This window comes from Penaeus monodon, chromosome 12 (genome assembly GCF_015228065.2).
Source record: "Penaeus monodon isolate SGIC_2016 chromosome 12, NSTDA_Pmon_1, whole genome shotgun sequence".
NCBI classification, from domain to species: Eukaryota; Metazoa; Arthropoda; class Malacostraca; order Decapoda; family Penaeidae; genus Penaeus; species Penaeus monodon.
Window position 1 is genome coordinate 52,176,434 of NC_051397.1, and position 15,000 is coordinate 52,191,433.

A 15,000-nucleotide genomic window follows, 5' to 3' on the forward strand; every position below is an offset into this window, starting at 1 on the left:
AGTACGGGATTATGGCTTATCGCTTTGTGAGTGTGTGTGCGTGTGTATGTGCTTACGCGTCCGAAACGTTTTTTTCTTTTCTTTTCTTTTTTTTATTTCTTTTGGCTTGCCAGTCAACATTCCCTGTCGTCCGCAGGTGGAGGACTTGCGTCTCTCAGGGGCCTGCCTGGTCACGGACACCGGCATCGACGAAATGATACGCTGCTGTCCGTACCTCCGGCGCCTCGCCCTTAAGATGCTCCCCAAGGAACGCCTGGCCGAGCTCGAGGCTCTCAAGGTCAAGATAAGGGAGGAAAACCTTGACCTTGAGCTCATAACTTACGGCTGGAAGTTTTGATTTTGCTTTTCTATAAATAGGATAAAAGGAACCAAGAAACAACAGAGGGACAGTATCTTCTGCCGCGCGCGCGCGCGCGCGCGTGTGTGTGTGTGTGTATGTGTGTGTGCGCGTGCGTGCGCGCGTGCGTGTCTTCGCTTGTGTTTGTTCCAGATGAGAATGCATCAGCTGTTCATACTTAGCACGTTCGTTGTTGTTTTATATTTCAGAGGTGTATTTGCATGATGTATTAGTTGGTAGATGGAAATTAGGCAAACACCCGAAACTGTCTGTGGCCTTCATGGATGCATTACGTGGATCTGACCGTATGGGTATGATTATTCAGATTTATATCCTTCCATTAGTGGACTCATGTACCTCTCCGTTTCACTGTAGGTTGTTTACAGTTGAGGTTTATTGCATTTTGATTTTTATTGCATTTGATTTCTGACTCATTATGATAACTAGGATTATTGCCAATATTTGTTAATATTTCTTAATACGATTTTTTATTCTTAGTTATTTTTTGATAACTTTTACTGACATTGTTATAACTGTTATTATGATTTTGATTATTGTTCGTGGTTTGTGTTTTTTGTTATTGCTATTCTTATTGCTGTCATTGACTTTACTATTGTTTTGTTATTACTACTATCATCAGTGCAATGAAAATTAAAAATTGTAGTGTTTACTATTAGCGGTGGTAGTAGTTTTATAAAATATCAATGGTGTCATTTATTATTGTCGTTATTATGATAATAATGATAATACTGATACTACCACTATTATTATTACCAATGTCATTTATCATTGACATTGCTATAATGCAGAAAGAACAGTTATATTGTTCTTAATTGTATCATTATATCATTATTATTATTATTTACTGTTATCATTACGATAATTATGATTTTCATTATTGTTGTTGGATTTGATATAATATTCTAATAATTCTCTCCCACTTCGTGTCCCGATAACAAAGCGAGACACATTAGATATATAACGGCGTAGTTTAATCTCAGATGGTATTTTTGCTATTTCGATGTGCGTACCATGAGAGTTGAGTGGCGAGGGATGGTGGAGAGGTCCACGGCTGCTCAGACATAAGCATACCGTTATTGATGGTGACCATGATATCGCAGTATATGAACCATTGCTTGGGAAATGCTGAACGGTGATGGGCAGTGTAACATTTGATTTATATTCTTGGCTGATTTAGACGAGTAACCACATTATATATACACACATTGTGTATGTATGATAAATGTGTAAACACACACACACACACACACACACACACACACACACACACACACACACACACACACACACACACACACACACACACACACACACACACACACACACACACACACACATATACATATTATTCTCCTATATGTTTTTTAACGTGTGTAAGTTTGGAAACGTGATTCTTTCACATACGCTTAAGGAGTTCTAGCCATTTGACGCACAACTCCCTCTGCTGTGATTCAGTTTTTATGTACTTCGCTATAGAGAAGTTATATTAAACATTTTTTATATGTAGATACATTTCGTTTATATACAAAAAAATGATCACTTCTCTATTCATAGTTCTTTGTACATAGTGGTGTTAGCAACAACATAAAGGTGTCTTTCTACTCCACAGTGTTCTTAAAATCGAATCTCAAGGTATATACCAACAGATAACACTTAACCAAAACAATGTGAAAGTTATCGTTCTGCAGATAAGCTTATTTGACGCTGCAATGATGTGACTGATTTCTCCCTTCCAGGTTTTTCAGTAACACAAATCGTAGGTTGTTAATCAAAGCTCAAATGTTTACCTTTGGATTCGACGAAGTTCGTCAGAGTGTTCATTCATATCGAGAAGTGTCTTTTACCTTGGGTATTGTCTTCGATCTTATATTTTTGGGTATCACTCCAGATGTCATATATGAAAATATATGAGAAACGATAAACTGTGTTTTATTCGTTCCTTTGTTTATTTAGATATCTCAAGTAAAGTATGATCTAGTTATTATTGGTAATATAAATATTTTATTTCTATTATTATTATTACTGTCATTCGTAGATACTATCCTCATTACAATTACCATTGTAATTATTATCATTCTTATTGTTATTATCATTATCATTATTATGATTGGTTTTATTAATATCACTATTATTGTTATTATCATCTTTTATCATTAGTATTAGTAGTAGTATTGCTATTATTCTTATTATTATTATTATTATTATTATTATTATTATTATTACTATTATTATTATTATTATTATTGTAATAATAATAATATTTTAATTATAATAATAATTATTATCATAATGATTATTATCATCATAATTATTATTATTATTGTTATGATAATTATTATCATTATTATTATTATTATTGTTATCACCATCATCATCAATATTATACATTGTGATTAGCTTGAGCTCTCTTAGTTTGTTTGTTTTATTCTTTTTTTCTTACCATATAATTAATGACCGTCAATACTGCTATTCCTTTCACTGTCATCGTTACCTATTTCCGACAGCAATAATATTACTGGATCATTTCATATTTTAGATTTGTTTTACACAAAGTAATCTAAGCTTAAGCTGTCAAATGGACTAAACGGTTAGCAAAAATGTTACATTACATGATGTTGATTCCCTTATGCAAGGCCGCAGCTGCGTTGCCTCTAGAGGAGACTTTGCTTAAGACGCTTGACCTCTCGGGAGACGAGGCGGAGGAGGAGCGATTCACCGTGGATCTTGCCTGGAAACGTAAATACAAACATCATTTCACTCTCACTGCTAGGACAAATTAACGTGATGTTTTATTCAAATTAGATACAGGTTCCAGTACTTCCGTAATTCTGCGCACTTATGTAGACAAAACGGATATAGAACCGTGCGACATCAAGGAAAAATAATATGCAAGCCACACAGTGAAAATCTTGGGAAAAACTTCTGTGTCGCTTTTTCTGGGTAAAGGTCAATCATCGCAGGAAATTGTCCATAGCTTCCTGGTGGGCGATGTCGACCGAAAGGCGAAAAGTATGTTAGCCATGGATTTTCTCACCAACTTCTAGTGTGTCATCAACATTGACTCATAACTGAGGCTCACGATGAGCAAGACGCTACGTGAGCGACCGTAACGTTACATTAAACCCTACTTGACCTTCGATGTGACCGCCGGCAAAGGCAAGGCAACCCCCTTAACATTCCTTATTGATACAGGTGGATGCACGAACTTTCCTTTGCAATATATTGAAAAATAAGGCCTAAAAACTAAAAAAAAAAAAAGGCTAGCTCAGGTTTATTTTAAAAATATGATGTGGAAGGAATTTTAAAAATAGATTACGGCGGCTTCTGTCGCTCAATGAAGAATCCTGTGGCATCCACCAGAAATATAGGCATTTTGGCAAATGATTAGTTGATGAACACCGTCATTAACATAAAGGATTGGACGATGACCTTCAAAAGCGGCAAAGGCGACATAACATTGCCCTTCCAGAAGTACTGATTATAATATAGTATAAATAAGTCGGGCCTTTTACAGACATTAGATCAAATTTGTTTCATGTATTTCTCACTATCACTTTTTCTCAATTATCGTAAATAGTAATGCAAACCATCTTTTATACATATAGTTAATTCTTAACACCATTTTATTGTATCCGTGCAATCCATTGCTAAATATGAAACAGCATAAAACGAATACGTCCCCCATATGAATATCTACGTTTTCTGTAAGTGCAAGTATGTTATCGTTTTCTGTAAATGTCGTAAAAAGGTAAACTATTTCAGCAAGTTCATCGTGGAGAACAGAAGCCTCTAAAGCGGTCGATATCGATATCGACCCCTGGGGGTTGATGGGACAACCCAAGGGGTTGATAAATGCCTGAGGACCAAAAACGTGTCGGTAAGCGCCGGGCCCGTTTATAGTTTTGGCTTGGTATGCAGTTTCTCTTACTGTAGTATATATGGAAAGTTGGGTTTGGCATGCAGTTCCTCTCACCAATGTATATGGAAATGCACATCTAATTAATTATTACTTCATTTGTATGTGTGTGTGTATACATGCATGCATGCATACATACATACATGCATACATACATACATACATACATACATACATACATACATACATACATACATACATACATACATACATACATACATACATCACACACACACACACACACACACACACACACACACACACACACACACACACACACACACACACACACACACACACACACACACGTATATATACATATATGTATATATGCATATATGTATATATATACGTATGCGTGTGTGTGTAACAAAACAGATGATTATATTGATGCCACACAGTCAGAGAGGTCAATGGTGCTTACGAACACCACCTGATGTAGCACAATTACATTAAGAATATTAACCAATCAACTAAAAAAATAAATATGAGAAAAAAGTGTTGACTACCGTTGGTACTGCAACAAATGATAACAGTCTCTCGCCTACATTCGTCAGTGCCGTGTAGCCTACTGCAGTATGAATCAACGGCCGTGATTCTTGGAAGTACATGCTTGTACTTCTTGACCATGTATACAAGCTGATATACTTTTTAGAATATAACAGTTGAGAATAAGTCATAATCGTTACATTTATTTTTCAATTTATCTCAGAGCTACATGAAATCGCGAAAAAAAAACTTAGGAGTTCTACATATTAAGGAAGTCGCTAAGAATAGAACGAAAGGTAATAAATGCTCCAAACTCCGACTTGGACGGACGCGGCAACTCCCACCGTTCAACGATTCCCTCTTCGGCCAAAGCCTGTTTCCACTGAGAGCAGTCGTTACAAGCAATCACGACTTGCCCAGCTGCAATAAGCGAGGTGTCCAACTGTTTTTTTTTTAGCACCTTCGAGGTTTGTTTATTGCATTATGAATTCTAGTGGCCGTCTTTAAGTGACCCACTGTTTATAACACAGGACTCGTTGTATTTCATCTATCACCTTATGTATAACCGGCATTCACTTGATTTACATACCAGTTAGTACACCAGACTCAAGATCACTTAAAAGCAGTCGAAGTTTATACGGCAGGTGTACTATGCAGAATTCTGAGATCATGATCCCCAGTACATTAAACACCAACTATAAGCAACATACGACGCGAAAACGAACTCCCACATATAATCATACTTTTCAAATTGTCCCAATACATCACGAATGGGGGCAAAGACACAGGCAGTGGATACTCCGGTTACCAATTATTTCACGCGTAATCAAGAATATGAAAACTATGTGAAAAAATATTACACACACATACATACATAAATACATACATACATACATACATACATACATGCATACATACATACACACATATATAAGCATAATATGCAAGTATATATATATACATATATATATATATATATATATATATATATATATATATATATATATATAAAGGGAAATAGCCATAATAAGAAATTAAAATAATCTACGAGATGCAAATATTATACTCATTCCCGTAATACTCAAAAGGATTGTGCCAGTCATTTATTAATCATTCCGTATAACCCGTCCCTCGAAAAAAAAAAATGTGTTTAAAGGTGCTGGCACTGACATTGTTATTACGTATCTGAACACGTTGCGTAATACATTGGTTAAGCACAATGCGACTAGCGGTGCTCTTGATACTTCTCCCGGTATTTACACTATGCCTTGTAAGGACTGCCCCAAGTTTTACATAAACGAGGCCGGTAGAGCTTTCGAGAAAATAATTAATGAACATAAACGTGATGTTAGATATGCCAGAGAATCAAATGCGAGTTTCGTTCATTTACGTGATGAAGGTCAACAGCATAACTGGAAAAGCGCTAAATTGATTCATATATCAGCAAATTCGTATGAAAGAAAAATGCTAGAATCTTTATTTATTAGTGAAATACCTATTTTTAACATGAGTGCTGGTCAATGGTGCTTGGATGACCTTACCTCCTCGTTAGTTAGCAAACCCTTCCCCAGACCCTTCCTTGACCCTCCTCCCGGGACCTGATTCAGCTCTTGTTAATTCTGTCTCTCTGTCACTATATATTCTTATTAAAATTCTCTCGGTGTATCCATTTGGTTTATTATTCGTTTGAAGGGGAACTCGTGAAGAGTTCGAAACGTCACGATTTATTTTGGCTGTTTTCCTTTTCGTCTTTGTGTACACGTTACTGTGTTTGTCATATATATATATATATATATATATATATATATATTATATATATATATATATATATATATATATATATATATATATATATATGTATACATATATGTCATATATATATATATATATATATATATATATATATATATATATATACATATATGTATTTATATATGTGTGTGTGTGTGTGTGTGTGTGTGTGTGTGTGTGTGTGTGTGTGTGTGTGTGTGTGTGTGTGTGTGTGTGTGTGTGTGTGTGTGTTTGTATGTATATAATATATTATATATATATATGTATGTATATATATATTGTGTGTATGTGTCCATATATGTACACACACACACACACACACACACACACACACACACACACACACACACACACACACACACACACACACACACACATATATATATATATATATATATATATATATATATATATATATATATATATATATATATATATATCAGAGGCTCTTGTATACGTTCTTACCACTGCATTACATGCGAACACCATGGCCATTATCACTATCCTCATGCGGATATCCTTGAACGATTAGGAGAGAATAAATGACTTATAGGGACAGACTTCGTTGTTACTGATCATTTGCGTCATCCATTTGAATCCGCAGATGATTATAATTTATCATTATAAAACTTTAATATTAAATTGACTGTGAAGTTGGGCTGTTAGAAAGTACCCGTCAATAAACTACACTAATATGAAACAAGGCGTTCCGAGGGCGGAAGCATTTTTATGCCAGGCAAACCCTCGATGCGTTAAAGTTTCATTGTCACACTTTATGGCAACTGTTTATTTAATTGGCCGTCTTGCAAACGCACTGCTCTAGACACGCAGACGCCCACGCACGAGTGCTCTACATACTGATGTGATATTATGAGCTTATGCATACATACAATCTTTAGTACACAGACATGTGTATGTGTATGTGAGTATGCATACATACATACATACATACACACACACACACACACACACACACACACACACACACACACACACACACACACACACACACACACACATATGTATGTATATATGTATGTACGAGTATGTATATACATACATACACATACACACACACACACATGTATATATAAACATAAGCTTATAATATATCAGTACATATATACATATAAATATATATATATATATTTATATATTTATATATTTATATATATATATATATATATATATATATATATATATGTGTGTGTGTGTGTGTGTGTGTGTGTGTGTGTGTGTGTGTGTGCGTGAGCGTGTGCGTGTGCGTGTGCGTGTGCGTGTGCGTGTGCGTGTGTGTGTGTGTGTGTGTGTGTGTGTTTACACATATATATATGCATGTCTATTTTTATAATTATCTATATATGTTATATATATATATATATATATATATATATATATATATATATATATATAGAGAGAGAGAGAGAGAGAGAGAGAGAGAGAGAGAGAGAGAGAGAGAGAGATAGCCAGAAAACCCTTGGTTACCAATGTAAACACTTGCTTAGGGGACTAAGGGAAGGTGGCCATCACAAAATGCTTTAGAATGAACGCTTAGAATGTAATATATATATATATATATATATATATATATATATATATATATATATATATATGTGTGTGTGTGTGTGTGTGTGTGTGTGTGTGTGTGTGTGTGTGTGTGTGTGTGTGTGTGTGTGTGTGTGTGTGTGTGTGTGTGTGTGTGTAGAAAAACAAATTGGAGCTGTGCGCCGTTCATTGGAGGGTCACTTCAATATCATACTTTTATCATCATGTGAGATAAGTCGATGTGGCATCAGGAGAAGGGTCAAATATTACCTTGTCATTCCTAAATTCATGAATGGTTTTTGAGAAAAAAGTATACTTTGTATACCATCTAATACTAATAATGACATGGTAAATGTCACGATCTAGAAATTATAGCTAATGTAAACTGAATGAAAGCAATATATAAAAAAATCTCATGAATGATAAATATATAGTATTCACTGACATGGCGTGATGTATAGATTAACCATCACTGCAGACGAACGTAAATTCCAACAGGCTTCCTGATGGGAACGTGACGTCACAATTGAATGCGTTATTCACAAACGCCCATAAAAGCTTGAATGTAACTATAAACTAAGGGCAGAGGCGAGAGAGAGGCACGCTACAGGGAGATAATTTCTTGGTGCACACACTCTGACCTTTGCGGAAGCAATGGAGATCTAGCATGACTATCAGAGTTAGTGCGAGCTGTAAAACGCAGTAGGAAGTTAGGTAGAGCCAACGGTAATTTTCAAGTCTCAAGTGAATGCTTGAGCTTAATTAGATAAACGGTTTCGTTTGTCGTTTACTGTAGGGTTGTTAGAAGCGATATTGTGGATTGTGATATCGTTTGGTTTGATAAAAATGTATTTTTTAGTTGAATGGAGCAATGCACAAAGCAAGTTTCACTTGGCCATGTTTGGCGAGTGCTAAGATGTAACTGACGTTGAATTTATTGTTATTATATTAGGGGAAAACGTTGATGATAAGCTATTATCTCACTCTCTTCCTCAAATAAAAAGATAATAATAATAATAAATAAATATGGAAACCACCGACGACTTTCAAACGTGGTCGCTGAATTGGACAAGCTTATATCTTTCGTTTATATTTAAGTGTACCGTATACCTTCTGTCTATGCTTCTCGAGTTTATGAATATGAATTTTGATGTTGAAGAAATACACTTTTTTCTTTCTTATTTTCAATCACAGTTGCTGTTTCTGATCATCGTACACTAAATATCATATCGGAATCTTTAATCAGACACATAATCTTGCTTCAATAAATCACAGATTTATCAGATTAATAAATATATATTACCAGCGGCCTAAGCATTTACCGGTAGTATTCTCGAATACTGACATAATAATAATAATGATTTAAATTATGATTAGTACTACCACTATTGACATCACTGTTACATAATCATCACCATCATCATCTTATAAATATTGCACACTACGGCTCCATCTGTGTGCCCAGAAAGGAAATATAACCATAAAAAAGAATTATAGAATTTTCAGGTCAATCAAGTCATAAATAAAGACATACGAAAAAAAAATCGAGTCCTCATTCTAATCCCGTCCGTCTCATTGGTGATCGTTCAGGTTGTGAAGGAGAAACATCGAGAGAAATTTAAAAAAGTGCTGTTCTGATATATATCGATCTGCAAATCTCACGCCTCGCCTTCCAGCCATTTGTTTATTTCACTCATTTCTTGGAGGATTGCATGTGTAAGGTAACCTAGAACTTACAGAATAGCTACTACCAGTCTCCTCTTCTTGAGAGATATAATTCACTCGAAGTAAAGGCGTCATTATCACCAGGGTTGTCACTTTTAATGAAAACTCAAGGTTATTGTGATTTCTTACTCCTTTGGTGTCTGCCTCCTGTATGTCTACTGGCTCCCTGGTGTCTGGATGTGTTCTCACACGTGAGTTATCAACTTGGCTTGTCTTCCAAAACAGAACTCTGACCTCAACTGATACTCTTTGTTAGAGCACTTGAACCATATTTTGAGTGAAATGATCCTGGGTTTTCCCCATGGGATATCTTTGCAAGTGGCTTGAAACCGTCACCTCACTATAGAGTTCCTTGATATATTGTATTGCCTCACAGTGAATTTTGGATAAGTACAATTTCTTGGAATTATGGCTTTCGGCGGCTGGTTGCATGCCTTCGTTTTGTTGGAGGAACACCAAAACCTCAGTTGGGCAGGCTTTTTAAGTGTCCTAATCACGAATATCTTTCTCTTAATACTTCCACAGGTGGATAATAATTTCGTCTGTGAACATAGAAGGCCAAGCCTCATCTTCTTTACAGTCCATGTGATGAATGCTTCCTTCGTCCTCCATTGCCTAGTGCTCATCCTAGTGTTTACACGATAGATGTATTCTTGTTTCGGATGATCATGGCAAGGAAATCGTTCCCTATTTGGTTGGCATACAGCTTTGACTGTTATAGTCTTCACCACCAATAAAAGTTACATCAGATGGTGTTTCGTCGGGTTTGATCGTAGTTGGACTGAACCCTTCATCTTATTTCCCATTGGCGTTCTTGTTGCAATTGTGTTTCTGTGTCCTCTTTCCCCTTTTCGTGAGAGGCAGTAGTTGGAAACCACCTCCATACCAACGACGGTTCTTGTAGGGACGGCGATGAGAAAACAAAGACCGAAATGAGTTTGCGCTCTCTTTTCAGTACCGCATTGTCGTCTGGCGATGTTTTATTACCCTATTCGTCAGGATCTAACAAATTCTCTTCTAAGTAAAAGCGGGTTTTTCTCTTTCTTGCTTTCTTCAAAAGGATTAGGCAGAATGGCTTAATCTTCTTACGAAGAACTTTATTTCCTTACAAAGTATTTACTGTGTTACGCAAACGGTCCTGAGAAGTCTTCTGTAGCCGTACGCATCCTATTCCAGTTATGACAGGGAGACAAACTTACAGGTGATCATACCCGGTGTAAGAGCTCTGTTGCAGGCATTTCATATGACGTTCTCGTTTGTGCCCAACGTGTTGGAGTGGAGATGGCAGAAACAGTGCCCCTGCAGATTACCCTGGGGCTGGAGAGGTGGTGAGGGATAAGTCTATGTACGTAATGTCTCGTCACTGAGCTAAACTCAAATTCGTCCGTCCCACGCATGGCGTCACTCGGCGTAAAGCCTTTGAGTTCGACGCTAATCATGTTTTGGGTGGAATATAGACCTGTAAAGATGCAGATTTATATAACTACTTATATAGACCTTGTGCAAGGTACCGGGAGTGGCAGGCGCGGGCCAACAATGGGACATAAGGAGCAGTGAGGCAATGTTTCCCTTGGTGCTGCTTGCATTTTCCTCTCATCGCTCTTATTTTAATCATTCGATCTTGCTTAATTCCTTTTCTGGATGATGTACACATGTACACAAAGTCTGGGGAGGATTCCAAAGCGCGACTGCACGTTCCTCAGCTCATAGGCTGATATTACACCAATTCAAAATTCACCTGGCAAAAGCACCTGGCAATAACTTATTTAAACAACAGTGAAAATGCACTTCTAGATTTTCCCTGTTTTCGGTGTGCAAATTACAAAAAACTGGTACGAATTATTACTTCTAAATTAATACATAACAGTGCTTGCAAATACCCGTGTTTATTCCCACTACTTTACTTTAACACTTTTCTTACGTATGTATAGAAATATGGATACACAAAGAGAAAGACAGACAGACAGACTGGTGGACATGGATATCGATATATAGGTGGATATATAAGTATATAGATATGTATTATCGTTTCTGTATAACTGTTTGTCTGTGTTCATTCATCCCCTACACGCACGTAATATATATATATATATATATATATATATATATATATATATATATATATATATATATATATATATATATATATATATATATATATATTAGCAGAGCTACCTGAGAGGAGAACCTGCTTGCCTTTGTTTACCCTGGAACCCCAGAGGCCCCGCGGCCACGTGATGCAAGAGGAGGCGGGAAGCGGCGGGGAGCACGTGACACTCGGACCCTGAGACTTGATACCCATACTCTTGAAACCAAATACGATCGTTCCGACAGCTATTTGTTGCACAGTTTTGCCGGGGTATCAGGCATGTCAAATTTATTCCCGAAAATAGATATGGCTATAGTGATAAAAATTTTTAAGTAAATTTAAAAACCATTATCCTTTAAACGTGAAGTAAACCTGACGGAGATCATGCAAATCTTCTATAAATAAATAGTACTACTACTAATAAATAGCGTGTCGTAGTTCAGAATGTGTAATTTCGTTCAGCTTGAATTATCAACCGTGTTGTACATTACTAAACTGTCACCAATACTTTAGCGATATGTATCAAATTAATGCTTTTAATCGTTATAATACATATTAATCACACTAAAGATATGAAATGAAGATATGAGTTGCTGTTCCGTTAAAATGAAAGACGTAAAAAACTCGAAAGAAAAGTTAAACAGTCTGGAAGAGTATTCTAACACAAGTCGTTCACTTGACACATTTACTAATTTACAAGTATATCCTATGACTCACTACGCCTGCAAAACAATATGCGTGAACCATCGAAAACGCAACTGTTGTATGGTGTTCCTTGGTATTGAGTGGAGAATAACTGCGCTAGAATCTTCACGTCACAGTCTGTTCACAAGTGTTACGAAAGTGTTGTCATTTTCACAAGGCGTGAGATTTTGTTTGTCTACGAATTCATATCCGAAAATATTATTATTATTATTTTTTGATATAATTCCCTTTCTTGGAATGTCAGTGTTGCTCTTGGTGTATGTAGAGCGATGGAGTTGTATCTTCACGCTCTGCTTGTGAGTCATTTGATCTAGATTCAGCAAAACCATTGGTTCAGGCTACGACTCACTTCTAATATAACAAAATGACCTCTTACATGCTTATAATCCATCAGAGTTAGTCGACTACGAAAATGCAAAAGGAAATACGTGTACATACTTTTATATGTCTTTTATAGCATACTGTGGTCAGGGAGTCTCAATTACTCGGATCATCACCTATTTGTCAAGACGCGCCAGGTGACTTCACGAAGTTTTATGCAAGTCACATTCACGTCATACCACGCAACTTGTTCCTTGTCTGAAAGTGTCAAGTCCGATCAAATGCAATTCATTTAAAATATTTTTAGAGGGACGGTTTATATAAATACCCATCCACGCGTACACGCTCATGCGCTATGATTTTTGAGTACGTACACATGCAAGTTCTCATGAAAATAAAAAGATTTCCCAGCTACACACACACACACACACACACACACACACACACACACACACACACACACACACACACACAAACACAACACACACACACACACACACACACACACACACACACACACACACACACACACACACACACACACACACACACACACACACACACTCATATATATATATATATATATATATATATATATATATATATATATATAAAACCTTAATTAAAATTCGTACCAGCGTACTTTATCAGGCTGGAATAAAGAATAAAATGTAAACATATCCCTCTTCTTTTCCCGTTTACATTTTTTTCTCCGTCATCCATTTGCCTGTCTAAAAATGGAAGTTGAAATAGCCATCTCCTTGTCGATACTAGCCTTGTGAACTTACCTGGATATCGGCAATCTAAATATAATTTTGATAGCAAACATCCAGTGAAGGTATTTCGTAAAGTATTCTTGTCAAAATCTATTCCAGAAAAGTACCTATCAAAAGAATACAGGGAAATTTGATCTTGTAGTCGTATCTGGGCGAGAGGTCAGTAAGGTGTCAGAAGTCCTTTTTTTTGTGGGGGGGAGGGGGGTTGAGACGTCGTAACACATGATTTCAATAACCGCAGACCAGTTACTTCGTTCACCGTCGATGAATGCTTTGTGGATATACCGGGGTCTGGACAGTCACGCATGGCAGGTTTGGAGAAAGTAAACTGACAAGGAACAGAGCGCGAGCTTTGATAATCCATGCGTGGATGATGTGAGGAAGTGGGAGAGGAGGGACAGTATGAGCAGATATTAATATATAGTTTCAAGAACAATGAAGGGAGGTAATTGAATGATACGGTCTCCCGATGACTCATTTGACCTTGGATGGAAAGGTGCTATATGATTCACATACTCTGACGAAAAATGGAGACCCTATTGAAAGACCAACAGTGCATATAAAAGCAACAAGAAGGGTATGCCTGCAATATTAAAGAACAGATTATCGTGCCAAATATCGTTTGCATTTGTCCGAGTAATTGTTTCCTTTACACATTATACGATTCACATGTTATAAAGGACATATGTACGAACTTCAAAGTTATAATCTAATTTCATATTGAATGAAGTTGAGGAAATGCATACGATAGAAGAATCTCTACGAGGCCAAAATTCGCTTGTCACGCCAGAGGGTCCTTGCGTCACGTTCCTATTACGAGGCTTGGCTCATACCTATTTGCCACATTCTAGTCTTTTCATACCTGACAACACCTTTATTTTTTCACTCTTCGGAGCCACTTAAATTATTTTGGATAGATGATGCGTAAATATAACCTTTAGTTAGCAAAAGTGACACGAGCATCAACTGTGTCGTCTACTTCGACATTTAAATCGCCCGCTGCTGCTAGCTCACGCAGACGACACCGCCACCAAAACAAAGGCAGAAATTGTAAATAACAGACAAATAAAGCGCTGCATCCCGAATGAGATCATCCTAGTAATAAGCACATACCCTCAGTAACAGACTTCACATCACACAATCCCCAGACGAGACACAGGGCATTCATATATTCCCATGTACTAGTTTGTGACGAGTTGTTTATGTGTGCAGGTGTGTGTGTGTGCGTGTGTGCGTGTGCGCGTGTGCACCTCCGCACTCAGCTGGGAGTCACGAGAGGTGCCGA

General features: G+C 36.8%; 2 protein-coding genes across 2 annotated transcripts in view; both read left to right on the forward strand.

Annotated features, from left to right (window-relative positions):
- LOC119579584 overlaps window positions 1-2,280 on the forward strand; it is a 4,633-nt gene extending 2,353 nt beyond the window's left edge. Inside the window, exon 3 of the mRNA XM_037927506.1 lies at window positions 137-2,280. Coding sequence (XP_037783434.1) covers window positions 137-337 — 201 coding nt within the window. The 3' untranslated portion in view covers window positions 338-2,280. The remainder of the gene's footprint in view (window positions 1-136) is intronic.
- A 12,652-nt stretch (window positions 2,281-14,932) lies between these two features.
- Window positions 14,933-15,000, forward strand: part of LOC119579585 — a 27,359-nt gene continuing 27,291 nt past the window's right edge. Inside the window, exon 1 of the mRNA XM_037927507.1 lies at window positions 14,933-15,000. This exon is cut by the window's right edge and continues 226 nt beyond it. The gene's annotated coding sequence lies outside the window, so the exon portion shown is untranslated.